Source organism: Hemiscyllium ocellatum, chromosome 9 (assembly GCF_020745735.1).
Source record: "Hemiscyllium ocellatum isolate sHemOce1 chromosome 9, sHemOce1.pat.X.cur, whole genome shotgun sequence".
NCBI lineage: Eukaryota > Metazoa > Chordata > Chondrichthyes > Orectolobiformes > Hemiscylliidae > Hemiscyllium > Hemiscyllium ocellatum.
The window spans coordinates 111,094,129-111,121,863 of NC_083409.1; the positions used below are offsets into that span (position 1 = coordinate 111,094,129).

The 27,735-nt window shown below is 45.7% G+C and overlaps 1 protein-coding gene across 1 annotated transcript; it reads right to left on the reverse strand.

Annotated features, from left to right (window-relative positions):
* Positions 1-1,838: 1,838 nt before the first annotated feature.
* On the reverse strand, positions 1,839-26,863 carry ctbs (chitobiase, di-N-acetyl-). Its single transcript, XM_060830010.1, has 7 exons — positions 26,646-26,863; positions 20,940-21,078; positions 12,762-12,970; positions 10,546-10,717; positions 10,359-10,456; positions 6,123-6,284; positions 1,839-2,534 (listed from the first exon to the last, which is right to left on the reverse strand). The coding sequence occupies exons 1-7, from the start codon at positions 26,793-26,795 to the stop codon at positions 2,352-2,354; spliced, it is 1,113 nt and encodes a 370-aa protein (XP_060685993.1). The 5' UTR covers positions 26,796-26,863; the 3' UTR covers positions 1,839-2,351.
* Between the last annotated feature and the right edge of the window lie 872 nt (positions 26,864-27,735).

The following is a 27,735-nucleotide window of genomic DNA, read 5'->3' on the forward strand; positions in this document are numbered from 1 at the left end:
AATTAGCAGATGGAATACAATTCAGAGAAATGTGAGGTTGCCCATTACGGTGGGGAACCTGAAATACAGAGGTGCTCTTAAATGTTGGGAGATGACTGTAAAACTGGAAACTGGAAAAGGTTGAGGTCTCCAAGCTGATTGCTGAAGGACACCATATGTTACATCTCTGCACCTAAAGAATGGCCATTTGTGCCTCTTGCTAAATAATCTTCAGTTCATGCCATCCATGTTACTCCCTACACCATGTTTTTTTAACTTTCCACAATCACCTTCAAATGTTTCGGATGGAGGTTTGCTCACTGAGCTGCAAGGTTCATTTCCAGACATTTCATTACCCTACCCTACGAAACTTCTGGAAATGAAACTTCCAGCTCAGCGAACAAACCTACATCCAAAAACCCAACCTGTGCTACAAATCTTCTCAACGCTCGCTAACACCTTCAATTGTGGCTTCTTTTCAAATGCCTTCTGGATGGTGTATTTGCAGCCAATGACAAGTAGTGTCCCACAGGGTTCAATGTTGGAGCCCCAGCCGTTCTCTTTATATATTAATGATCTAGATGAAAGGACTGGGGACATTCTGGAGAAGTTTGCCGATGATACAAAGTTAGGCGGACAGGCAGGTAGTACTGAGGTGAGGAGGCTGCAGAAAGATTTAGACAGTTTAAGAGTGGTCCAGGAAATGGCTAATGAAATTCAACGTGAGCAAATGTGAGGTCTCGCACTTTGGAAAAAAGAATACAGGGACGGACTATTTTCTAAACGGAGAGAAAATTCATAAAGCCAAAGTACAAAGGGATCTGGGAGCACTATTTCAGGATTCTCTAAGGGTTAACTTGCAGGTTGAGTCCATGATTAAGAAAGCGAATGTAATGTTGTCAATTATCTCAAGAGGGGGTGGAATATAAAAGCAGTGATGTGCTTCTGAGATTTTATAAAATTCTAGTCAGGCTCCATTTGGAGTACTGTGTCCAAATTTGGGTCCCATGCCTCAGGAAGGACATACTGGCACTGGAGCGTGTCCAGCAGAGATTCACACAAGTGATCCCTGGAATGGTAGGCCTAGCATATGATGAACAGCTGAGGATCCAGGGATCGTATTCATTAGAGTTTAGAAGGTTATGGGGAGGTCTATTAGAAACTTACAGGATAATGCATGGCTTAGAAAGGGTGGACACAGCCTTAGAATTAGAGGGGGTCAATTTAGAACGGAAATGAGGAGACATTTCTTCAGCCAGAGAGTGGTGGACCTGTGGAATTCATTGCCACAGAGTGCAGTGGAGGCTGGGTCGCTAAATGTCTTCAAGGGAGAGACTGATCAATTCTTGATCTCAAGGAATTTAGGGCTACGGGGAGAGTGCAGGTAAGTGGAGTTGAAATGCCCATCAACTATGACTAAACGGCCTTACTTCACTGTCAATAGTAGATTCTTAACTCCAGATTTTTTTCTATTGAATTCAAAATTCTGCCAGCTCCCATGGTGGGATTCAAACACAGGCATTAATAATACTGGGCCATCACCTCTCCTAAGTTACTGTGGTCTGAATTGTTTACAGTTTTCCAGGGACAAGGGGAGTTTCTGTCTTTGCTGAAAGATTTTTCTTCTCCCTTCTGTACCTTTATTCAGATTTTACTTTGGTCTTGCAACTTCCATACTGGAGTTGTACCCTTACTGAGGAGATGATTAGACTACTATCTGAGTTACTTAAAATTGCACTTTAAATTCACAGTTTCCAATCCCCTCAAGCAACACCACTAAAACATTGAAAACAAACATTTTATTTTGTAGAAAAGCTAAATTATTTTTTAAGAACAGGAAATTATAAAATCACTTGGAAAGATTAAAAGTCAAATAATTGCAGTGCCTTGCAATATTAATTGAAAATTAGTAAGAGCAAACATGACTTTGCCGAACTAATCAAACCTCAATGTAGATAGTGAAAATTAAGTTAGGAAACTTAATTTGAGAAATCCTCAAAACGATAACACTGACAAACATCAAAGATTGCGAAAAACGAACACAGCACACATATGTTGTAATTCATTTCCAACCAACAGGAAAAATCGAACTGTTCCCTAAGTATTTAGCAGTGGTTCAAAGTTTAACCTGTACTGTCAGTCTGATGGCTGACAAACTGTTTACAAAGTGCACAGACTAAGATGTTGCAAAACACTTATGTCTGCTTCTCATTGAATAGACATTTGAGAGAAACATTTCATACCTGCTCCACAGATCTGCATTAGGTCAATTTCTAATATTGGAATCAATGGTTCAATGCTTGCAATGTATAGTTGCAGTTGCTAAATAGTTGCATTTTGGAGTTTTAGAACAAAAGTCACTGAAGATTTGTTCAGAAAGGGTTCAGTGCATCCCACATTTCTTTAGTTTGTATTGCTGCTTTAGGATCATCATAGTTTAAGAGGTTTCCATTCCACATGCCTATTCCACGGAGATTCAGCTTTTTGATAATCGCTGCCTTAATTGAAATGCTCTGTGGATCATCATACCAGACCTGATGGTATGTATCGTTAACCTGCCAAGAAAATCAGTAACAGATAAGAGCTAAAGTACAAATTATTCAATCATTAGTTACTATTAAAGAAGATGACAGGTTTATCTGATTGAGTTAAATGCTTACATCCAACATGTCCCAGCATAGTTGTACAGTTAATCCAAAACAATATTATCATAGTTTTATTGTGATTAATATTGTCGATACAATGGAATGTCAAAGGTATGATCAAGCACAGAATTAAATTGTATTTATGTAGCACTATTACAGTATCTCAAGGCATTTCACTGAAGATTATCAAACTGCACAGGAGCAAGCAACCAAAAGGGCAAAGTGGAACAGAAATGAAGACAGAAAGAGTAGAAGGGGTTTTGGAATGAAATTCTATAGCTTAGGAACTAGATAATTCAAGGTGTGAGCAATGAAAACTATACATGGACTGAAACCATAATGGAGGATGGCAGAAATATCAAAGATAGAGAAGGATGAAGTCATGGAGGTTTCTAATGACAGTTATAATCTATAGCATTATCACAATGGAAAATGGGAGGCTAGTCAGGAGGATAAAAGACTAATCAAGCCTAAAGGATGTAAAAAGTTCCAATCCCAGTCTAGGCCACAACATTTGTCAATGTTACACAAGACCAACTTCCCGGCTCCCAATTATAATTTTAACTTGTTCAGGGATCAATAACGTTAGTTGAATGGATGACAATTGAAATTTAAAGTATTTATTGGCATACCAAGCCACATGATTTCATGGTTTTAATCCAACAGAATAACTTTTAACTTTTCATTAACTCTCTAACATACAGAATTAACAGGAAGTAAACATGAACATTAACTACCGAACTGGGGTCAAATACACCACAAACCACATGTTAATGGCAGATATCACCCAGACCAATCCCAGGAATATTCTCAGCAACCTCACCCAGACCAATCCCAGGAATATTCTCAGCAACCTCACCCAGACCAATCCCAGGAATATTCTCAGCAACCTCACCCAGACCAATCTCAAGAATATTCTCAGCAACCTCACCAGATTGCAGTGATCTTGGAAAGCTATAAAATCTGTCTTATTTCAAAAGAGTTTTAACTAAGATGACCTCAACGATTATGTGCGTCAGAGTTGCTCGAGTTCTTGAGACCCTGAGAATCTCGAAACTGCATCCCAAAATCTAACTATCAGCATAATCTCTCTCTGTTCTGAGCAGAAGACGGATCCTTGCCTTTCAGAAGTCCCAATGCAAGCTTCACTGCTCCTGGGCACTGATGAGCTCCAAACCCTTAGTGGGCGGCACGGTGGCACAGTGGTTAGCACTGCTGCCTCACAGCGCTTGAGAACCGGGTTCAATTCCCGACTCAGGCGACTGACTGTGTGGAGTTTGCACGTTCTCCCCGTGTCTGCGTGGGTTTCCTCCGGGTGCTCCGGTTTCCTCCCACAGTCCAAAGATGTGCGGGTTAGGTGAATTGGCCATGCTAAATTGCCCGTAGTGTTAGGTAAGGGGTAGATGTAAGGGTTTGGGTGGGTTGCGCTTCGGCGGGTCGGTGTGGACTTGTTGGGCCGAAGGGCCTGTTTCCATACTGTAAGTAATCTAATCTAATCAACAACTGCTGCTCAGCTGAGCTACAACTCCCCATGGACGCTGGGGTCACAGTCATACTTAGCAAGTGACCTTCTTCCACTCTTTCAGCCCCCAGAGGGTTTCTCTAGCCCCCAAGGTGCATCCTAAGTGAGCACCACCACTTCAGGTGCCATATTTAAGGCACAACTAAAGACCACATGGACTTTCATTCACACCACATCACAGGTCCACTGTTGTCATTTGGCAGGTGAATCGTCATTTCTGTACAACAATCAGAAAAGCATCAGACACACAGCATGCCAACTGACTGGGCTCCCTGCTGTGCCCTGCCCTGGTCAATGCCAGCCCTCAGCTTTATGACAAAGTGCCACTGCCAAGGAATCAACAGCTGGAATCACTGTTGGCTAACATTGCCTTTACGATGTGTGCAGCTGCTCCATGTTCCTAAAACCAAGGCCCTAAAGGAGCCATCCACATCCATCAAAGTTTTACCTGCACATCCACTAATATCACTTATTGTACCTGTTGCTCCTGATGCGGTATCCTCTACATTGGGGAGACTGGGCGCCTCCTAGCAGAGAGCTTTAGGGAACATCTCCGGGACACCCGTACCAATCAACCACACCACCCCGTGGCCCAACATTTCAACTCCCCCTCCCACTCTGCTGAGGACATGGGAGGTCCTGAGCCTCCTTCGTCGCCGTTCCCTCATCACTAGAGGAAGAACGCCTTGGAACACTTCAACAGTTTCCTCATTTCCCCTTCCCCCACCTCACCCTAGTTCCAACCTTCCAGCTCAGCACTGTCCCCATGACTTGTCCTACCTGCCTATCTCCTTTTCCACCTATCCACTCCACCCTGACCTATTACCTTCATCCCCTCCCCCACTCACCCATTGTACTCTATGCTACTTTCTCCCCAACCCCACCCTCCTCTAGCTTATCTCTTCACGTTTCAGACTCACTGCCTTTAATCCTGATGAAGGGCTTTTGCCCGAAACGTCGATTTTGCTGTACTTTGGATGCTGCCTGAACTGCTGTGCTCTTCCACCTCCACTAATCCAGAATCTGGTTTCCAGCATCTGCAGTCATTGTTTTTACCCTGCTCCATGTTCCTGTGTGATCACTGCATCGACTCCTAGTTCAGGGTTTTGCTGCCACACATTGACGTCAGTCAGTCAGTGTTCAGAAAATTAGAGGAAAGGCTGTTACTGCCCTCCACCCTGCTCTCACCTTCACACCAAAGCCCTCAAAACAGACAAGCCTCCCTCACAATTGGCAGGGAGTGAGCAGGCAATTTCAACTGCTTACGACATAGAAGAGGAGAATTTAAAGAAACAAAAAAAGAACTGTGGATGCTGTAAATCAGAAACAACAAATGGCTAGAAAAGCTCAGCAGGTCTGGCAGCATCTGTGAAGAGAAATTAAAGTTTATGTGAAGAAAAATTAAAGTTAATGCTTCGAGTCCGGTGATCTTTCCTCAGAATTGATAGTAAGTATGAAAATGTTGGTTTATATGCAGATGATGGGTGGGCAGCAAGGAAGGGTTACCTAATGGACCTGAAACATTAATTCTGATTTTGTTTGACATATGCTGCCAGACCTTCCTGCTGAGCTTTTCCTGCAATCTCTACTTTTGTTCCAGTGTAAAATAAACAGGAGCTCTTCTGGTATTTTGCTAACTCCCACTTTTTTTTTTGTCGGTTCTAGAGTTACAACATCTTAACCCTGCAAACCCAGACAGACATTCCGAACTTTGCTCAATCCTATCAAACATTGAGTTAAGAAAGACCACACTGCTGGCACTTTGCCAAGGCTGATCTTTACTACATGAACAAAAAAGACAAAAACAAACAAAAGTACACAGCATTTGCTCATACAAATATAGTGCTAATGTTTCAATCTGTTCCCTTTGCTTTTGCCCTTTAGCTAATGCTGACAGATCTGATATTTTTGTTTGCTTTTATTTCAGACTTTCAGGATGTGTTATTTAACTTTTGTTTTACTGTGATCGGTATTACCTCATAGATAAAATACGGGGCTTTCTGAACATCATCCCAAAACCGGCCAGTGATTGATCTGGGCAGCAGACGCATGAGACCTTTATATGGGACTTGAGGTCCAGCTAAATCACTGCAAGGTGCACCTCTGAAAGGAATGTTTCGGATTGTACACCGACCAGCCTGAAACATAGAAATAGGAGAAGAGTTCTCTTTAAACAGTACAATATTCACAATTCACTTATTTTCAAACCTACACTCGAAATTGTCAAAATTACTTTGGCAACTTCCCAAATGCAGGAACGGCATGACTGATCTCCAAAATAAGGTGGCTAGACAGTCCTGCACAATGTGTTGCCTCAGTGATTGCCCTTGCAACACCAGGGTCCTGAACGACTGTGTGGAGTTTGCACATTCTCCCCATGTCTGCATGGGTTTCCTCCTACTGTCCAAAAGTTGTGCAGGATAGGAGGGTTGACCTTGCTGAATTTCAGTGTATAGGAACGTGTAGATTAGGTGGATTAGCCATGAGAAATGCATGGCTACAGGGAGAGAGTGGGATGCTCTTCGGAGGGTCAGTATGGATTAGCTGGGCTGAGTAGCCAGCTTCCATACTATAGGGATTCTATGACAATCAGGGAATATTAATCTTACACTTTAGGAAGGAGGGCACTATAACAATAAAAATAAAAACCACTTTAAATCAGGAAATTAATGAAGAAGAATGGACAAAATACAACTTTAAATAAAACCTGAACATCAATTATCTGAACAAGATCTCGAGGTCCAGTAAAAATGTTAGTTGAACAGTTATCTGAACAAAATATTCCCCTCCCAGCTTGTTTGGATAATCAAGGTTGTTCTGTAGATCTGATTGTGGTGGGATTCAGTTGATATGTTCAGACAGACAGAAATATCTTTGGCAGGGCAGCCTTAAACAAAGGGACCACAAGTCAAAATTAAAGCGAGGCAAATCAGCTGAGGGTGTGGGGAGTCCAAGAAAAAGCCCATCTCTCAAAACAAGCTGTATTTGGAAATATTGTCCCACAAAATCCCAAACACTATCCCACAAAATCCCCAAGGAAAATTTACAAACACTGGATGATAGAATTTATAAATGCCTTAAAACAAAAACAGTTATAAACAGCCCAAACATAGTTCAAAGAGACCTGAAATGACAATGTAGAGATCTAAGGGTTACTGATACTGGAGAAGATCATACAGATAGGTGGAGGAAAGAGATTATGAGGAATTGATAAAAAGACAAGAATTAAATTAGGATGTTGTTGACCCAAAAGCCAGGTGTAGGTTAGCAAACACAGGAGATGGATGAATGGGACTTGATGAGAGTTTTGAAGGTATTTACAGTGAAGACAGGTCAAGGACTTGTTCATCTGTCAGTTTGTTATTTATCTTCATTAACTCCCTCATCTTTCAATTAGCAAATGGCCTACTCCCATTTTTTACTACTCCTTTAAGCCTAACTTTCCTGTTCACTTTAGCCATCTGTTTTCATACCCTAATCATTCTTATTATTCAAACTTGAAATGCTAATCTTACATTCACTGTTCTGTCCCTCAAAAGTGTAATGCAACACACAATCATCTTCTGATCACTACTATATAGGGGCACCTTCATAATAGAGATCATTTATTAATCCTGTCTAAATACTGGCTATCAGGTTCACAATAGTCAGGGGGGAGAAGTAGAGCAAACAGAGGGAGTGACACGAATACATAGAAAAAGAATCACTTTTCAGGGTTCCAGACCCATTCCAGATTTCCCCCATTTCCTCCTTGCTCATTTACAAGTGCTGGTTGGTTCAGGATTATGAGCTAAAACATGATCTGATTGGCTCTGTCTGGCGATCAGCAGGGCTCACTCCTACACAGTCTTTGTGGAATCAGTCCAGATTTCTCTACTAGGTGCAATGGGTTACAGGGGAACCACGATTCATCTTCAGGAGGAATGCTTTCGAGGAAGAAAAGATAGAAGCATCGTCCCTCACGACAAGATATGCCCCACAAATCCCATCGACCCTCTAGTGAGGAGCAATAAACCTGCTATTTGGAGGCATTAGAAAATACATTACATTCATAATTTTCATTAGGTTACCATCATCAATATGTCTGCATACAGCCCACACTGTTAATGGGTACAGAAGTGTCATGTCTTGGAAAGATGGACCCTGTTGGCTAGAAGAGATGGATTAACTTGACTTAAGGAGCCAAAGTCCAATAGCACCAAGTCAAAAGAATGGGGCCTTTTACATAGCGAGCAGGCTGTAGCCACTCAGACTCTTCCTGGAGTCCATTAGCTTGACGTGTCAATACCTGTCGTTAAAGGACAGTGCTCCAGAGGAGGGTGCGCAGGTGTGTGCCTGAGCCCATGCATGTGCCAGGTACCTGGAGCAACCAATGACCAGCAGCAGTCTGATTAAAACTCTGTCTCCTCAACAAATGACAAGCACCAGTCAGGTTCATCGTTCCAAGGAAAGAATGGCTGATTGTTTACTTTCCAATGCTTCTCGTCCCCAGCATTTTTTAAAATAAAACATTATTTTTTCTGAAAACAAAGGAGAGCGCAGATAGTGGGTTTTTAAAATTTGTGTCTTATCCCCTCAAGTCCGTGTTTAGGATTCCTCGATCCTTTCCCGGTTCCATCCTTAACTGTTCCTCTAATGGACTGTGTCTGACCGGACACAAGCAGAAAGAACAGGAAAGCACATGTGAGAATGGTGCGTATCCACTTTGACTACAGTGCTGAGTGTTTTGGCCATTAAAGTAGAAAGGTTGGAGCAGATACTTAAAAACAGCAAGTTGAGACAGTAAACCTGAAAATCCGCTAGATGGTGAAATGTCTAATCCCTGGAAGACCCATGGGCACTGAATTTCATAGCTGATGAACGATTTCATTGTAGATCAATCACAAAGGAATGGGAGGAATAGTTTACCATTGTTAGCTAGAGAGGATGGCACTTATAACTTCAGTATAAATCAATTTAGTATAATGATGGAGATAGACACATGATTGGAGAGATTCAAGTGTATCTGAGCTTTCAGAATAATGAGCAAGATTTGGGAGATAACATACTTAACAGGAGAGAGAGTACTCCAGTACAAAGGGTTATGGAACAAAGCCAAGTAACGGGATTTAAGAGAAAAATCAAATGAAATGGTGGAATAGGCTTCAGCTTACTCTAAAACTGTAGGAGCAAATTATTGCAGATGCTGGAATCTGTACTGAAAAGAAAAGGTTGGAGATCTCAGTGCATCAGGCAGCATCTATACAAAGCAAGCTAACGTTTCGAGTTGAGATGACGCAACATCAGAGCTGATTTGAAGTACTGGGGGTGGGGTTGTTGGAGTGCAGGGGTAGGAAGGTTGCTGATAGAGCCAATTAAGTGATTGGAATGTGAGAATGGCAGAATAATGGTGTGTCTAACTATCGGACTGCAAAGAACAAACAATCCCACTGGGGTGGAGGGAAGGGGAAAGGACATGACGACAGAGAATGTAACAAGTAAAGCTGTGAGAAATGAAAGGAAGGGGAGCGGGTTCACAATCTGAAGGTGCTGAACTCAACAGTAAGTCCAAAATGCTGGCAAGTGCCTAGACTGAAGATGAGATGTTGTTCCTCCAGTTTGCGCTGTGATTCACTGGAACACTGCAGCATGCCAAGGACAGACACATGGGGCACGAGAGCACGACACAAAGTCATTTCTCCACCAGCACTCTATTCCCGCTACCCCGGCCCAACTCCACTACCCAGTGTAGCATAAATGCTGCCTGGTCGAAGCTTTACTTCAGCTCTGAAGAGTCCTCTAGACTCTAAACATTAGCTTGCTCTCTCTCCATGCATGCTGCTTGGCCCACTGTGATCTCCAGCATTTGTTGTTTTCTGTACTCTAAAACTGCAAAGTTTGAGAAAAGATCTAAGCAGCTCATGATTCATAACCTAGGATAAAAGCAGTTAATAAAAATTTGCCAGCAAAATAAAATTGAACAACACAACCGAAGTGAACCCAGAGTAAATACCAATGGTTCAAGTAAAATTGGTGAATGGAGGAGAGAGATTAAAAGTTAAAAAAAATTAATAATCAGTGCACCTTACGTATAAGAGGGCTATGTTACAGATAAACCGACTTCTATGTATTTCACAAGAAATAAATATCTACTCATTTTTTCAAACAAAGCTATCAGTGGGACTGTTTGCAAATAATTATATTAACTGAAAGTCACTCAGACAAAACCTTACCTCAAGCAGCTGTAAGCAAGGATAGTCATAACCATACCATGGAACTCCCATCACGATTTTCACAGGAGGAATGCTGAGCTTGAGATAGTCTAAGTAACCTAAATGGGTCAAATAAAAAGAGACATCCTTAGATTAACATAACACCGGGCAGGTCAGACCTGAAGTCAGACAGTTATACTGTACATACCCACTAACGTCTGGTCATATGGTGCATTTGCCTTTGCAATGCAATCGTCCCAAATCTGACTCTGCATATCATACGACATCACAAATATAAAGTCACAAGATGCTGCAATTGCTGCATAATCATAGCACCGGCCATCTACGCATCCTGGCTTCCAAGCCACGTCAAATGTGACCTAAGTGCCAATTAAAAAGTAGTTAACTATTGTACAAGATATCAATAATAGATAGATATGGTTTTTCATAAACATTAACACAGTTCACACGTATGCATGGATTTAATCAGAATGAAAATCTCCAAGCATTCAGGATTTGATATCATGAGTGTGATAGCATCAGGGAAAGTAGTGACTCAGGATCATCAAATCTTAGGTTATCAAAATCTTAGCCAGGTTTAATGCCCAAAAGGTCACCTACATCTGTACAGTTTTAATCTCCTCTCCTAAGGCATCCAGTTGTGACAAACCATAGCAAATGGAAATGTAGTTGGTTGACAGGAAAGAGTGATGGTGAGTACTTGTTTCTCAGACTACAGGAAGGTAAATACAGGAGTGTGCTCCCCTGGAATTAGTATTGCATTTGCATTTTCAAAATCTAGGTTCTTTGTCTTGTCTATCTATGTCTGTTTCAAACCCGCAGATGAAATGAAACTTGGGTACTATGAACTGAGAGGGTAGTGATTAACCACACTGAGACAGATTGGTGGTGAAACTTAATGGAAAGAAGGTGAAATGAGTAACTTTTGCAGGAGGAGTGAGGAAAGAAAAAAAAGAGTACTATCCTGAAGCGAGCAAATGAACAGACAGACCAGCTAGTTTATTTTCTTGATTTACCATTTGTCGCAGTTTGAGTTCTAGGTTATGGAACTTGGACAGCAGCTCAGATCACAATGCTGCACTTGTCCAGGTGAGCACTATGGTTACACATTTTCAGGGGCGACAACCCTGTGGTTTACGAGGATACAGGGAGAATGAGGGAATGGGTGACCAGACTACCAAGCAAGAAGAGTCAAGCAAAGTCCAGGGCCCAAAGCTGGCTCAGCAGCTCAGGGAGAGACTGGAAAAATGGAGCAGGGAAGACAGCCTTAAAATATAGGGCCATCGTGACAGGCTTGGAGACCTGAACAGTATCATGGATGGGAGCTAAACAGAGTCAGGACCAATTTCCCATGGGAAGCTTTACTGCTATTACTGAGGGACTAAATTAACTCAGAAGGAGCATGGGAATCAGATGAGAACACAAGAGAAATGCTGAAGTATGCAGAATACCCTGGGGAGTCAGATGCTACTAGAGTAGCAAATAAGTTATCAGGTACATCCAGAGCAAGGAGGAAGTGAGAAAATCTAATTTCCTTTGAGTTACTTTGCATGTATGTGATAAGATTAGTGAACTACAAGCACAAATAGCTACAAACGAATATGACAGTGTGGTGAAACTAAAGCAGATTCAAAAAATGTGGCTCTGGAAAAGCACAGGTGGTCAGGCAGCATCCGAGGAGCAAGAGTGTCTACGTTTTGGGCATAAGTCCTTCATCAGGAGCGTGAGGGGCTTACACCCGAAACTTTGGATCCTTGGATGCTGCCTGACTGGCTCTGCTTTTTCCAGCACTACACTTTTCAACTCTGATCTCCAGTATCTGCAATCCTCACTTTCTCCTAGTCTGTGAAACTGAAGCAGACCAACACTGGAATTTCTATTACAATGGGAGCTGGGGACATGGCGGCAACGTTGGTCACTGAATTAGTATTCCAGTAACATCAGACTAACGTCTGAGAGTCTGAATGCCCTGAAGCAGTTTGAATCAAATAATCAAAAAGTATGCAGTTAAATACTTGAAAGGAAACAATTTGTAGCTTTCTGGGAGCACACTGATCAGGACATGGAAGTGCTTTCTTTCAAACAATGAAATGAATGGCTGCCCTCTGCTCGTCATCATTCCCAAACTTGTGGTGACACCATGGAAGCTGAGCTTCAATTCATTTGCCTAATACTGAATTACAACAGCTATATCACCAATTCTGCTTTATGTTCGCTCAAAACAGATGCAGCCTAAAACGTTTAAGCTGAACTACAACCTACGCAGCTTTGTGACAAGCAAATTCACGATCAAAAAGCAGCTAGAAATTATTTGTACTCACCCAGAAAAAAAAAATCAATGTTTATTTACAATTATGCAGGAACTAAATTGTTTGCACAATTCAAATGAAATATTGCTGTTACCTGAGACCCTGGTATTTCACGATGGAAGATTTGTGTGGTTTCATTAACCAGTTGCGTTATAGCGTAATATCCTTCAGACTTAAATTCAACAGCTTCCTCCAGATCCAAGTTAATCCCATCCATAAACTGCTGCTTTGCTAACTGTATTTGATCATTGATCCAATTTATTCGCTGGGTATGGTCTAATATGTTTTTAATTGGCACATCTCCTGGTGAAAAGCAAAGGAACAATCTACATTTATATAGCACCATTCACAGAACAATGTTCTCAAGCACGTTCTAGCCCTGGCTGTGAAGTATAATCAATGCTGTCTTCCAGCTTGCCCAGCGATGGTCCCATGAGAAAGAAACAAGTGGTCAGTTTGGCATTGGAGGCATTGAGTGAGGGATAAAGGTCACCAAGGACACCATGAGACCTCAACGCTCTTCCAAGTGTGCAAAGCGTCTTCTGCATTCACCAAAACCGCCATATAGACCCACTTGTGCACCTCATCAGAATCACAGCATCCCCAATGCTGCAGAAGCCCCTCCTGTAAATTGCTGGATTCGTGGTACTGGAAAAGCACAGCAGTTCAGGCAGCATCCGAGGAGCATATCCAATCCCTCTACACCTCCATCCGCCACGACCAGAGCCTCTGTTTCTTCCTCTCCCGACGTCCCCAACAGCACCCTTCCACCGACACTCATTCATTTGGCCAAACTAGTCCTCACCCTTAACAATTTCTCCTTCGAATCCTCCCACTTCTTCCAGACCAAAGGGGTAGCCATGGGTACCCGTATGGGCCCCAGGTATGCCTATCTCTTTGTTGGCTACATAGAACAGTCGATCTTCCGTAGTTACACCGGCACCACTCCCCACCTCTTCCTCCGCTACGTTGATGACTGCATTGGCGCCACCTCGTGCTCCCGCGAGGAGGTTGAGCAATTCATCAACTTCAACACATTCCACCCAGACCTTAAATTTACCTGGACCATCTCTGACACCTCCCTCCCCTTCCTGGACCTCTCCATCTCCATTAATGACGATCGACTTGACACCGACATTTTATTTTTTACAAACTGACCAACTCCCACAGCTACCTGGATTACACCTCATCCCACTCTACCTCCTGCAAAAATGCCATCCCGTATTCCCAATTCCTCCACCGTATCTGCTCCCAGGAGGACCAGTTCCACCACAGAACACACCAGATGGGCTCCTTCTTTAGAGACCACAATTTCCCTTCCCACGTGGTTAAAGATACTCTCCAATGCATCTCGTCCACATTCTGCACCTCCGCCCTCAGACCCCATCCCTCACACTGTAACAAGGACAGAACGCTCCTGGTGCTCACCTTCCACTCTATCAACCTTCGCATAAACCAAACCATCCGCCAACATTTCCGTCACCACCAGGGATATATTTCCCTCCCCATCCCTTTCCACCTTCCACAAAGACCGTTCCCTCCGTGACTACCTGCTCAGGTCCACGTCCCCTCTACCACCCACCCTCCCGACACGGCACCTTCCCCTTCCACCGCAAGAATTGCAAAACCTACCCCCACACCACCTCCCTCACCTCTATCCAAGGCCCTAAAGGAGCCTTCCACATCCAAAGTTTTACCTGCACATCCACCAATATCATTTACTGTATCTGCTGCTCCCGATGCAGTCTCCTCAACATTGGGGAGACTGGACGCCTCCTAGCACAGCGCTTTAGGGAACATTTCTGGGACACCTGCACCAATCAACCACACTGCCCAACATTTCAACTCCCCCTCCCACTCTGCCGAAACATGTAGGTCCTGGGCCTCCTTCACCGCCGTTCCCTCACCACCCGACGCCTGGAGGAAGAACGCCTCCTGTTCTGCCTCAGAACACTTCAACCCCAGGGCATCAATGTGGACTTCAACAGTTTCCTCATTTCCCCTTCCCCCACCTCACCCTAGTTCCAAACTTCCAGCTCAGCACTGTCCCCAGGACTTGTCCTACCTGCCTATCCACCTATTCACTTCACCATCATCCCTGACCCATCACCTTCATCCCCTCCCCCACTCACCTATTGTACTCTATGCTACTTTCTCCCTGCCCCCATGCTCCTCTCATTTATCTCTCCACCCTTCAGGCTCTCTGCCTGTATTCCTGATGAAGGGCTTTTGCCTGAAACGTCGATTTTCCTGCTCCTCGGATGCTGCCTGAACTGCTGTGTTTTTCCAGCACCACTTTAATCCAGAATCTGATTTCCTGCATCTGCAGTCATTGTTCTTACCTTGTAACTTGCTGGAGTAATTTTTTTTTTAGATTAGATTACTTACAGTGTGGAAACAGGCCCTTCGGCCCAACAAGTCCACACCGACCCGCCGAAGCGCAACCCACCCATACCCCTACATTTACCCCTTACCTAACACTATGGGCAATTTAGCATGGCCAATTCACCTGACCCACACATCTTTAGATTGTGGGAGGAAACCGGAGCACCCGGAGGAAACCCACGCAGACACGGGGAGAATGTGCAAACTCCACACAGTCAGTCGCCTGAGTCGGGAATTGAACCCGGGTCTCAGGCGCTGTGAGGCAGCAGTGCTAACCACTGTGCCACCGTGCCACCTTGCTTGAAGAAACAGCAAGCAAGAGCAGCAACAAAAAACAGTTAAAGAGGTGGATCGAAGGGCAATTTAATAAGGGAAGACACTGTGATGCAGAAGGTACAAGGAAGATTCTAGAGCTCAGTAGATTAAGAGCTTAAAGATCTGTGACTGACAGAAAAGGCAGCAAAATCTCAGTTAGGACAGAATCAGCACACGGGCTGGGCCAGGATCCTGAACACCAAGTCCAGTTTTCGCTAATCTTCATTTCGCCTTTTAATTCCTGACATGCTTCTGTGGAATCAAGGAATAAAAAGAGATGGAATACTCACTCCAACACAACAATGTCTGTCATCTTTCCATTTAAAGCTGTGACCATACCTGGTCACCTTTAGACAGGAATTTGAACATAATATGGCCTGTAACTATCCACCCCACACTGTTTAGGGTGGAGATCAGGACAAACTTCTTCACGTGAAGGGTAGTGAACCTATAGAATTCTCCACCACAGAAGGCTGGGGAAGCCAAGGCACTGAATATATTCGAGAAAGAGACAGATACATTTCTAGATTTTAAATGCATCCAGGGGTATGGGAGATGATAAAATCTGGTGTTGAGTAGCAGGACCAGCCACAATCTTGTGTGGCAGAGCAGATTCAAAGGGCTGAATGGCCTTCGCCTGCTCCTAGTTTCTACATTACTGCCACTGGTGGTGACATACAGCAGCTGCCCTGTGAATATTTCTAACTGCTAGTGTTCCTTCATAAGCAATTACTTTAATGAAATTTTTAAAATACCTTACAATAACAATTAAATTGATCCATCTAATTTTACTTTGTATTTGTAAACAGCTCTATTAAAGATTTTTGCATTAGGTGGCCTCTAATCTGTCACAAAACAAGTTTGACCAGGTTCTTTTGTCTTGATGAAGAGTTTTCAATCATGTCAGTAAATTCTAAGTGTGTAAAATGGACACATAGCCCAGCAAATTTAAAATTTCTCATCCCAATTGTTAAAAATTTCTCCAAGGCTTTACCCACTCTTTCTCCATTACCTCCAGCTCTCTTCATCCCTCTAATTCTGACCTCTTGTGCATGTGAGGTTCTCCTCACTTGTGGCTGTATCTTCAGTTGCCTGGGTCTGAAGCATTGGCACTCACTCCTAAGCACCTCTCACCTTTAAGTGGCTTTTTCAGCAAGCCTGTCTCCTGTCCTATTATTTCCTCGAGACAGATTGAGACTGAGTGACAATGACCAAGAGATTCTTGACTGGTGCCAGGGGAAAAGGGAAGGAAAATGAGGGTGAGGAGTGTCGGATCAGCTATGATCCTATTGTATAGTGCAGCAGGCCCGAGGGGCAGAGCAGCCTCCTCCCATTTCTTCTATTCTACAAACCTTATATGGCTCAGTCTCAAGTTTGCTTTGATTGCTGCTCTTATACAGTTTCACAAAAGTATATATTAAGACAGATGACAAATATATAAATTATATACATTAGCACAAGTTGAAAAGTCAGTCCCTTATACTGAGAAAGAGAGTGGAGCTTTCCACAAGACTTTGAAAGAAGTGGGAGATGTTAAAACACTACAGATAAATTACAATTTTGCTTCTTTTTCATGAACTTTCAGAAATAACATAACTAATTAGCAAAAATCACAAAACAATTTGAAAATGTAATAACTGCTCACATCTTTTGTTGATGGTCAGAAGTGAAAGGCAGGCTGTTCACTTTTGGGAGTATGCACAATATATTCCTTTTAAAAATTGCTCACAAAACTGGAGGTTAAACTTTATTTGAAAAATAATGCAGAAATAATTTACCAGATCTTATCAATTTGATTTTTATTATGGAAATGTGCAATATACATATTTTCTTCATTCATGGGATGTGGGCATTGCTAGCTAGTTCAGGATTTGTTTCCCTATCAGTAACTGACCAAGAGAAGATGCTTTCTTGAGTAATGGTAATCCACAACACTGTTGGCGTATCTAGATAAGGATAGGGCTCCAGGATTTTGAGCCAGTAAGTGAAGAAATGGTGGTACAGTTCCAATGAGAACACAGAACATACAACTGTACAGCACAGTACAAGCCCTTCAGCCTTCGATGTTGTGCTGGCCTTTTATCCTATTCTAACACCAGACTAACGTACATACCGTTCATTGTACTATCTTCCATGTGCCTATTCAAGAGTCACTTAAACGTCCCTAATGTATCTCACTCTACCACCACCACTGCTGGCAGTGCATTCTAAGCATTCACCACTCCCTGAGTAAAGAACCTACCTCTGAGTCTCCCCTAAACCTTGTTACAATTACCTTAAAACTATACCCCCTTGTGATAGACACTTCTACCTGACTGTCCAATCTATGCCTCTCAACATCTTGTACACCTCTATCAAGTCAGCTCTCATCCTTCTTTGCTCCAATGACAAAAACCCTAGCCCCCTCAACCTTTCTTCATAAGACATGCCCTCCAGTCATGCAGAATCCTGGTAAATCTCCTCTCCACCCTCTCTAAAGCTTCCACATCCTTCCTATAATGAGGCGAGCAGCACTGAACACAATATTTCAAGTGTGATCTAACCACGACTTGATAGAGCTACAGCATAACCTTGCAGGTGTTAAACTCAATCCCCCTGCTAATGAAAACCAACACATCATACACCTTCTTAACAACCCTATCAACTTAGGTGGCAACTTCGAGGGATCTATGGACATGGACCCCGAGATCCCTCGGTTCCTCCACACTGCCAAGAATCCTGTCTTTAACCCTGTATTCTGCATTCAAATTCAATCATCCAAAATGAATCACTTCACACTTTGCTAGGTTGAACTCCATCTGCCACTTATCAGCCCAGTTCTGCATCCTGTCAATGGCTCATTGCATCCTATAATAGCTCTCCACACTATCCACAATTCCACCAATCTTTTGTGTCATTAGTAAACTAACCTACCCTTGCACTTCCTCATCCATGTCTTTTCTAAAACTCACAAAGAGCAGAGGTCCAAGAACAGATCGCCCAGCTACAGGCTGAATACTTTCCATCTACCACCACTCTGTCTTCTATGGGCCAGACAGACAGGTTTCCCTGCATCGCATGCCTCCTTACTTTCTGAATGAGCCTACCACGAGGAGCATTATCAAATGCCGTGTTCAAATCCACACACTTCAAATCAATCACACTGACTGCACTTTGGTCCTGTCAAGTGCTTATCCCTCCTCACAGGCTGCGTTTGCTCTATCTGGCTGTTCACTACCTACTCCATCATCTGATCCGTAGCTCTGGCTCCCACCCCCACCAATCTATTTTAAAACCTCCCAAACAGCTCTAACAAACCTCCCCGTCCAGGATATTGGTGCTCCTCCAGTTCAGGTTCCACCTTCCCCAGAAGGTATCTCAATGAGCCAAATATGTGAAGCCCTACCTCCTGTAGCCACCTGCCCATCTATACTCGCTCTCTGTTCCTTGTCTCATTAGTATAAGGCACTGGTAGCAGTCCTGAGATTACTACTCTGCTTGTCCTGACTCCTAGCTTCCAACCTAACTCCCCATATTCTCTTTTCAGGCCTTCCTCCCTTTCCCTACCTACGTCCTTGGTACAGAACTAAAAGTGTATCACAACTTTTGGCTGCTCTCCCTCCCCTTCAAGAATCCTGTAGACTCAATCCAAGACATCCCTGACCCTGGCACCCAGGAGGGAACACACCATCTGGGAGTCTCACTCTTGATCACAGAATCTCCGATCTGATCAGCCCAAGGTTACGTTTCCTATCACTCTCCCTCTCCTATTCTCCCCCCTTCCCTTCTGAACCACACAGCCAGAAACCCAGCCATAATGACTTTCCCATGACAGTCCCCCCATCTTTTCACCCATTTCTTAATTTCAGAGTAAATCAGATTCTAGCTTTCATCCCACGTTGCTGGGGAGCTCAGAGAAATGCAAAGATGGATCACCCACCTGGAACTTCAACTGAAGGTTATTAGAAATGCTGCTGGGGTATCCTTTGCATTAATGTCACTGAGGATGGATATATTTTTGGAGGCTACCCCGCTGTTTGCTGTTTAATTGTCCAATGGACAACTGTGTGTGGCAGGACTTTAGGAACTCAAGTTTATTTTGGGTAGACAGGAATATGGAATCAAAGCCACAATCTGACCAGTTGTGGGCGATGCGAGAGTAGGTGCTAGGTGCCAAATAGTCTACTCCGTCTCTTGACATGCGCATTTGTACCACTACCGACTAGTTCCCCAAGCCATACACCTTTCTGACCTGGAATGTCAAATCACTCTTCAGTCATTGTCACTGGGTTAAAGTCTTGAGTATAATCTCCTGAGCAGCCCTGTGGGTGTCCATGTAAGGTGCCAGTTCAGTTGCAACCTAAGGACAATGAGCAATCAGCTAGAAATGTTGACCCATTCAGCAACATCCACATCCCATGATCAAAAGAAAAGCTTCTTATAGAATTCAGTTACCATTGTGACATCTACTTCCTGTTCTAATTTATACTTTAATAATTTAAAGCAATTTAAGCAGGTGGGAAGCATATCAACTTCCTGCAATAATTAGAGGCAGTTTTCATCATAATAATATCAAACAACCTATATTGATATATTACATTTAAATGACTGAAACATCCCCAAAATGTTTCACAAGAGGTGCCATTGCCTAGGCCAGCTATTATTACCCATTCCCACTTGCCCCTTGAATTGAGTGACTTGCTGGGCATTTCAGACGGCAGAGCACAGCAGGTCAGGCAGCATCCGAGAAGCAGGAAAATCGACGTTTCAGGTAAAAGCCCTTCATTTTTCCTGATGAAGGGCTTTTGCCCAAACCTTTGATTTTCCAGCTCCTCAGATGCTGCCTGACCTGCTGTGCTTTTGCAGCACCACTCTAATCTAGACTCTGACCTCCAGCATTTGCAGTCCTCTCTTTCGTCCATTTCAGAGGGCAATTAAGAGTCAATTATATTGCTGAGTCTGCGGTCACATGGATGCCAGACTTGGTAAGAATGACAGATTTCCTTTCCTAAAAAGGACATGAACAAACTTATGGGTTGTTGGTTTTAACAACAATCAGGGACAGTGGTTATAGCGTCACCATTATGCTAGCCTTTACTAAGCCAACTTCCCCAACACTCAGTGGTGCCCCAGATTATGAAAGTCCAGTGACGTCACTGTGACACCACCTGGGAAACAAAAATGGAAAAACATTGATACAAAAGTATAAAAACCCATTCAACAGGAAAGCATGATAAGATGCATATTGTAAGAGTTACCACAGTGGATAGAATGGAAAATAGCTTTCACTGGTTTTGTTGGGATTACTGAGCTGGTTTGACGTCACAGGATCACAAAACATATAGTACAAAAGAGGCCCTTCAGTCCAGAGTCTGTCCTGCCAAATCTACACAAAGCTTACTTTCTACCATGAGGTCTGTAGCCTGGAATGTTATGACATTTCAAATTCCCATCCAAGTATTCTTTTGACAGATAAAGGAATAAAACATAGGACATGTGTACACAGCCTTGAATTTTATGTTCCTTTCTGTAGCTCTCAATGAGACTTCAATGCATTAAAGGACAATTTGTTTACTTAGAGAAATAAAGTTACCTTTCAGGACGACACGAACGTTATGTGCGTGAGCATGACATACAAGCTGAGGGTCATAAATTCCAAAGGCTGCAATAGTTGTGATCTTAGAAAAGTCATAATGGTGCCAATCTGTACCACCAACGTCAAAGACCAAGAGCTGAAACAGAAACCAACAATGTCAGCTACAGGTAGCAATGCCCTCATTCATTTCAAGTAAAATAAATTTACTCCATCAAAACAATGGCTGAGAGCCCAGGAAGCTTTCAATTCATAACAAACGAGAGGCAAAAGTAGAAATTGGGCTGCTCCAAATTGATGCAGGAAGGCTAGTGATGAAAGATAAGGAAACAAGTGAAGAACTTAATAAATACTTTGTGTCAGTCTTCACAGTGGAAAACATGAGTAATATCCCAACAATTAAGGAGAGTCAAGGGGCAGAGTTGAGTATGGTAGCCATTACAAGAGAAGATGCTAGAAAAGCCAAAAGGTCTAAAAATTCATAAATTTCCTGGCCTGATGGGCTACAACCTAGAGTTCTGAGGGTGGTAACTGAAGAAATAGCGGAGGCGTTGGTTGTAATCTTTCAAAAATCACTGGAGTCAGGGAAAGTCCCCGATGATTGGAAAATCGCTGTTGTAACACCCTTGCTCAAGACAGGGTCAAGACGAAACATGGAAAATTAAAGGCCGATTAGCCTAACCTCGGTTGTTGATAAAAGTCTAGAATCCATCATTAAGGATGAGATTTCTAAATTGTTGGAAGTGCAGGGACAGATTAGAACAAGTCAGCATGGATTTAGTAAGGGGAGGTCGTGCCTGATAAACCTGTTAGAATTCTTTGAAGAATTAATAGGTTAGACCAGGGAAACCCTGAAGATGTTATCTATCTAGACTTCCAAAAGGCCTTTGTTACGGTGCCACACAGAAGGCTGCTGAGTAAGGCAAGGGCCCATGGTGTTCGAGGTGAGCTACTGGCATGGATTGAGGATTGGCTGTCTTTCAGAAGGCAGAGAGTTGGGATAAAAGGTACTTTTTCGGAATGGCAGCGAGTGACAATTGGCGTCCCGCAGGGTTCAGTGTTGGGGCCGCAGCTGTTCACATTATACATTAATGATCTAGAAGCGGGGATTAGGGGCATCCTGGCGAAGTTTGCCGATGATACGAAGTTAGGCGGACAGGCAGGTAGTTATGAGGTGATGGGAAGGCTGCAGAAAGATTTAAAAGTGCAGCACGTCAGGCAGCATCCAAGGAGCAGGAGAATCGACGTTTCAGGCATGAGCCCTTCTTCAGGAATGAGGAAAGTGTGTCCAGCAGGCTAAGATAAAAGGTAGGGAGGAGGGACTTGGGGAAGGGGTGTTGGAAATGCGATAGGTGGAAGGAGGTCAAGGTGAGGGTGATAGGCCGGAGTGGGGGTGGGGTGGAGAGGTCAGGAAGAAAATTGCAGGTTAGGAGGGCGGTGCTGAGTTTGAGGGATTTGACTGAGACAAGGTGGGGGGAGGGGAAATGAGGGAACTGGAGAAATGTGAGTTCATCCCTTGTGGTTGGAGGGTGCCCAGGCAGAAGATGAGGTGCTCTTCCTCCAACCGTCGTGTAGTTATGGTCCGGCGATGGAGTCGTCCAAGGACCTGCACGTCCTTGGTGGAGGGGGAGTTGAAGTGTTGAGCCACGGGGTGGTTGGGTTGGTTGGTCCGGGTGTCCCAGAGGTGTTCCCTGAAGCGTTCCACAAGTAGGCGGCCTGTCTCCCCAATATAGAGGAGGCTACATCGGGTGCAACAGATGCAGTAAATGATGTGTGTGGAGGTGCAGGTGAATTTGTGGTGGATATGGAAGGATCCCTTGGGGCCTTGGAGGGAGGTGTGTGCACAACTTTTGCATTTCTTGCGGTTGCAGGGGAAGGTGCCAGGAGTGGAGGTTGGGTTGGTGGTGGGTGTGGACCTGACGAGGGTGTCACGGAGGGAGTGGTCTTTTCGGAACGCTGATAGGGGAGGGGAGGGAAATATATCTCTGGTGGTGGGGTCCGTTTGGAGGTGGCGGAAATGACGACGGATGATACGATATATATGGAAGTTGGTGGTGTTCTGTCCTGGTGGCGATTGGAGGGGCGGGGCTCAAAGGCGGAGGAGCAGGAAGTGGAGGGCACCATCTATCACTGGGGGGAAATTGCAGTCTTTGAAGAAGGAGGCCATCTGGGTTGTACGGTATTGGAACTGGTCCTCCTGGGAGCAGATGCGGCGGAGACGAAGGAATTGGAAATATGGGATGGCGTTTTTACAGGGGGCAGGGTGGAGGAGGTGTAGTCTAGGTAGCTGTGGAAGTCGATCGGTTTATAGTAGATGTCTGTGTTGAGTCGGTCGCCCGAGATAGAAATGGAAAGGTCTGGAAAGGGGAGGGAGGAGTCTGAGACAGTCCAGGTAAATTTGAGCTCGGGATGGAAGGTGTTGGTAAAGTGGATGAACTGTTCAACCTCCTCGTGAGAGCACGAGGCAGCGCCGATGTAGCGGAGGAAAAGGTGGGGGGTGGTGCCAGTGTAGTTGCGGAAGATGGACTGTTCCACATATCCTACGAAGAGGCAGGCATAGCTGGGGCCCATGGCTACTCGTTTGGTTTGGAGGAAGTTGGAGGATTGGAAAGAGAAGTTGTTCAGGGTGAGGACCAGTTCAGTCAGTCGAAGGAGGGTGTCAGTGGAAGGGTACTGGTTGGTACAGCGGGAAAGGAAGAAGCGGAGGGCTTTGAGTTCTTCGTGATGGGGGTTGGAGGTGTACAGGGACTGGATGTCCATGGTGAAGATAAGGCATTGGGGACCGGGGAAGCAAAAATCATGGAGGAGGAGGAGGAGGGCGTGGGTGGTATCCCGAACGTAGGTAGGGAGTTCTTGGAATAAGGGGGACAGGACCATGTCGAGGTATGCAGAGATGAGTTCAGTGGGGCAGGAGCAGGCTGAGACAATGGGTTGGCCGGCGAAAAAAATACAGGGTCGGACTATTTCCTAAACAGTGAGAAAATTCATATACCAAAGTACAAAGGGATCTGGGAGTGCTAGTCCAAGGTTCTCTAATGGTGGATTTGCAGGTTGAGTCAGTGGTTCAGAAAGCAAATGTAATATTGTCATTTATCTCAAGAGAGTTCGAATGTAAAAGCAGCGATGTACTACTGAGACTATAAAGCTCTGGTTTGTTCCCATTTAGAATACTGTGTCCAGTTTTGGTCCCCACACCTCAGGAAGGACATACTGACACTGGAGCGTGTCCAGTGGAGATTCGCATGGATGGTCCCTGGAATGATAGGCCTGACATACAATGAACGGCTGAGGATCCAGGGACTGTATTCATTAGAGCTTAGAAGGTTGAGGGGAGATTTAATAGAAAATTACAAGATAATGCAATGGCTTAGAAAGGGTGAATGCTGGGAATTTGTTTCTTTTAGGAGATGAGACTTGGACCTGTGGGCACAGCCTTAGAATTAGAGGGGGTCAATTAGGAACAGAAATGAGGAGACATTTCTTTAGCCAGAGTGTGGTGGGCCCGTGGAGTTAATTGCCACAGAGCGCAATGGAGGCCAGGTCATTAAATGTCTTCAAGGGAGAGACTGAAATTCTTGATCGCGCAAGGAATTAAGGGTATAGGGACAGTGTGGGTAAGTGGCAGCGAAATGCCCATCAGCCATGATTAAATGGTGGAGTGGATTCGATGGGCCGAATGGCCTTACTTCCACTCCTGTGTCTTATGGTCTATACTGTTGATTACGTCTATTACTCCAAAAGCAGGCAGAAGCGGGAAAGGAGACATTGCAAAGAGAAGAATCTATCATAATTCATACAACAGAGCAGGGGGTGGGGAGAGACAGGAGCTCCCATCTCAATACGCCATTCCAAGTGTTGCTGCTCAATGGACTTCAAAAGACAGCTTCCAGGCAAGCAGAGAATTGAATGGTTTGCAGACCTCCTAACAGACCTACTTTGATTCTGCTCCCTGTTCACACCACTCTCCCGAATCTTTCCCCACATCATCTCCCTCCAAAACATTTCCCCCAGCCCCTCTTTCCCCTCCATCGCTGGACAGTGACTCCCACTGCTCTTCACTCCAAACCCCCAGCACCACACAACCAACCCTCCAAGTGAGCACCACTGCACACTCAGAAAGGAACTATCCAAAAATCCCAAACAGTGCTCCCTCCCCTCCCACGTACCCCATCTCACTGCCCCTCTGCTCTCCCCCTGCCTCCCACTCTCTCCCTGCCACCCCCCTTTCTGTATGTGACTCCCTGCCCCGCACTCTCTTGGCCACCCCTCCCCGCTCTATCTGCCAACCCCTGCTCGCTCTCTCTCCCTGCCGCGCCCCACCCGTCTCGCCCTGCCGCCCCCACCTGCGCTCTCTCTCCCTAGCGCACCCCTGCCACCCCTCCCGCGCGCACTCCCTCCCACCCTGCCGCACCCGCGCGCACTCCCTCCCACCCTGCCGCACCCCCGCGCGCCCTCCCTCCCTGCCACCCCCCCGCTCTCTCTCTCTCCCTGCCACCCCTCCCGCGTGCGCTCTCTCCCTGCCACATCCCGTGCTCCCCGTGCCGCCGCCCCCCTGCGTGCGCTCTCCCTGTTGTCCCGTCCCCCCCACACACTCGCTCTCCCTGTTGTCCCGTCCCCCCCACACTCTCTCTCTCCCTGCCATTCCCCCCCCCACACTCTCTCTCTCTCCCTGCCATTCCCCCCCCCACACTCTCTCTCTCTCCCTGCCATTCCCCCCCCCACACTCTCTCTCTCTCCCTGCCATTCCCCCCCCCACACTCTCTCTCTCTCCCTGCCATTCCCCCCCCCACACTCTCTCTCTCTCCCTGCCATTCCCCCCCCCACACTCTCTCTCTCTCCCTGCCATTCCCCCCCCCACACTCTCTCTCTCTCCCTGCCATTCCCCCCCCCACACTCTCTCTCTCTCCCTGCCATTCCCCCCCCCACACTCTCTCTCTCTCCCTGCCATTCCCCCCCCCACACTCTCTCTCTCTCCCTGCCATTCCCCCCCCCACACTCTCTCTCTCTCCCTGCCATTCCCCCCCCCACTCTCTCTCTCTCCCTGCCATTCCCCCCCCCACTCTCTCTCTCTCCCTGCCATTCCCCCCCCCACTCTCTCTCTCTCTCTCTCCCTGCCATTCCCCCCCCCACACTCTCTCTCTCTCTCTCCCTGCCATTCCCCCCCCACTCTCTCTCTCCCTCCCTGCCGCACCCGACACTCTCTCCCTGCCACTCCCACCCTCACCCTCTGCCACCCTCACCCCCACCCTCAACCACCCCCACCCTCACCCTCAACCACCCCCACCCTCTACCACCCCCACCCTCTACCACCCCCACCCTCACCCTCACCCTCTACCACCCCCACCCTCACCCACCCCCAGCCACCCTCTACCACCCCCACCCTCACCCTCTACCACCCCCACCCTCACCCACCCCCAGCCACCCTCTACCACCCCCACCCTCACCCTCTACCACCCCCACCCTCACCCTCTACCACCCCCACCCTCACCCTCTACCACCCCCACCCTCACCCTCTACCACCCCCACCCTCAGCCACCCTCACCCTCAGCCACCCTCACCCTCTCTCAGCCTCAGCCTCAGCCTCAGCCTCAGCCTCAGCCACCCGCCCTCACCCTCACCCACACCCACACCCACACCCACACCCACACCCACACCCACACCCACACCCACACCCACACGCCCCCACCCTCACCCACGGGTACTGACCTCGAACGGCCTCTCCGCGGTCACCGGGCGGCACAGGGCGACGTCGGCGCACGGACAGCCGGCGGCTCGGGCCCCGAGGCGGAGGAAGGCGGCGAGGGCCGGGACCAGGATCCAGAGGGCGGGACTCTCCGTCAGCCCCACTCCGGCCATGGCCACCGGAAACCCTCCTTTACTAGCTCACCCCGCGCTGACCTCCCACTTCCGTGTTCTACCAACATCCGGGCCTCCAAGACAATGGGCAATCCTGGCGGGTCACGTGCAATGAGGAGTGAAGGAGGCCTTTCTGCCCGTTTTGGCATCTGCTGGCTCTCTGTGAACGCTAATATGAGCGGGAGGGCAATCCAGAGGCTCCAGTCCCATCAGGTGGAGTTAGAACTCGATGGAATTAGTTGTAAGGTGAGGTTAGACAAGTTTGTCTTCACTTGTAGGTTGTGGGAAACCTGATAGAAATATATAAACTTATCAGAAGCATTGGTAGGATGGATAGCTGGGGTCTTTTTTTTCCCCCACATTTTAGGGGCCATAGGTTTAAGGTGGGGGTGGGAGCTTTGTTTAAAGGAGATTTGCAAACAAAGTTTTTTTTATAAATGTGAGGTAGGCATGTTGTCAGGACAGATGGTAAAAGCAGATAGGATAGCAACGTTTACGAGGCATTTAGATAGACATGTGAACAGGCAAGGAAGAGAGGGATAAGGGCCATATGCAGGCAATTGTGATTACTTTAGAAGGGCATCATGGTTGGCGCACACACGGTCAGCTGAAGGGCCTGTTTATGTGCTGTATGCAATGCCCTATGTTCGTGATCTAAAACAAAATAAAGAACTGGAATGAGAAACAGAAATTGCTGGAGAAACTCAGCATGTCTGATAGGATCTATAGAAGAGAGAAACAAACTTAACATTTCAACTCTGGTGATCCTTCCTCAGATATCAGCTAGGACAGGTGATATATACGCTGAAGATCTGGAGTGGAGGGGTGAGCAAATAGGTGAAGATGGGATCCAGAAGGGGAGAAAGACAACCAAACAGACATTGCTGGAAAAAGCTCAGCAGGTCAGCAGCATTTGTGGAGAGAAATTGGAGTTAATGAT

Coding starts and splice junctions, on each gene's coding strand:
- ctbs (XM_060830010.1), bottom strand. CDS start 26,795: ATGGCCGGAGTGGGGCTGACGGAGAGTCCCGCCCTCTGGATCCTGGTC. Junction 10,718..12,761: donor GTGAAATACCAGGGTCTCAG/GTAACAGCAATA, acceptor ATTGGCACTTAG/GTCACATTTGACGTGGCTTG. Junction 10,457..10,545: donor ATATGACCAGACGTTAGTGG/GTATGTACAGTA, acceptor TGACCCATTTAG/GTTACTTAGACTATCTCAAG.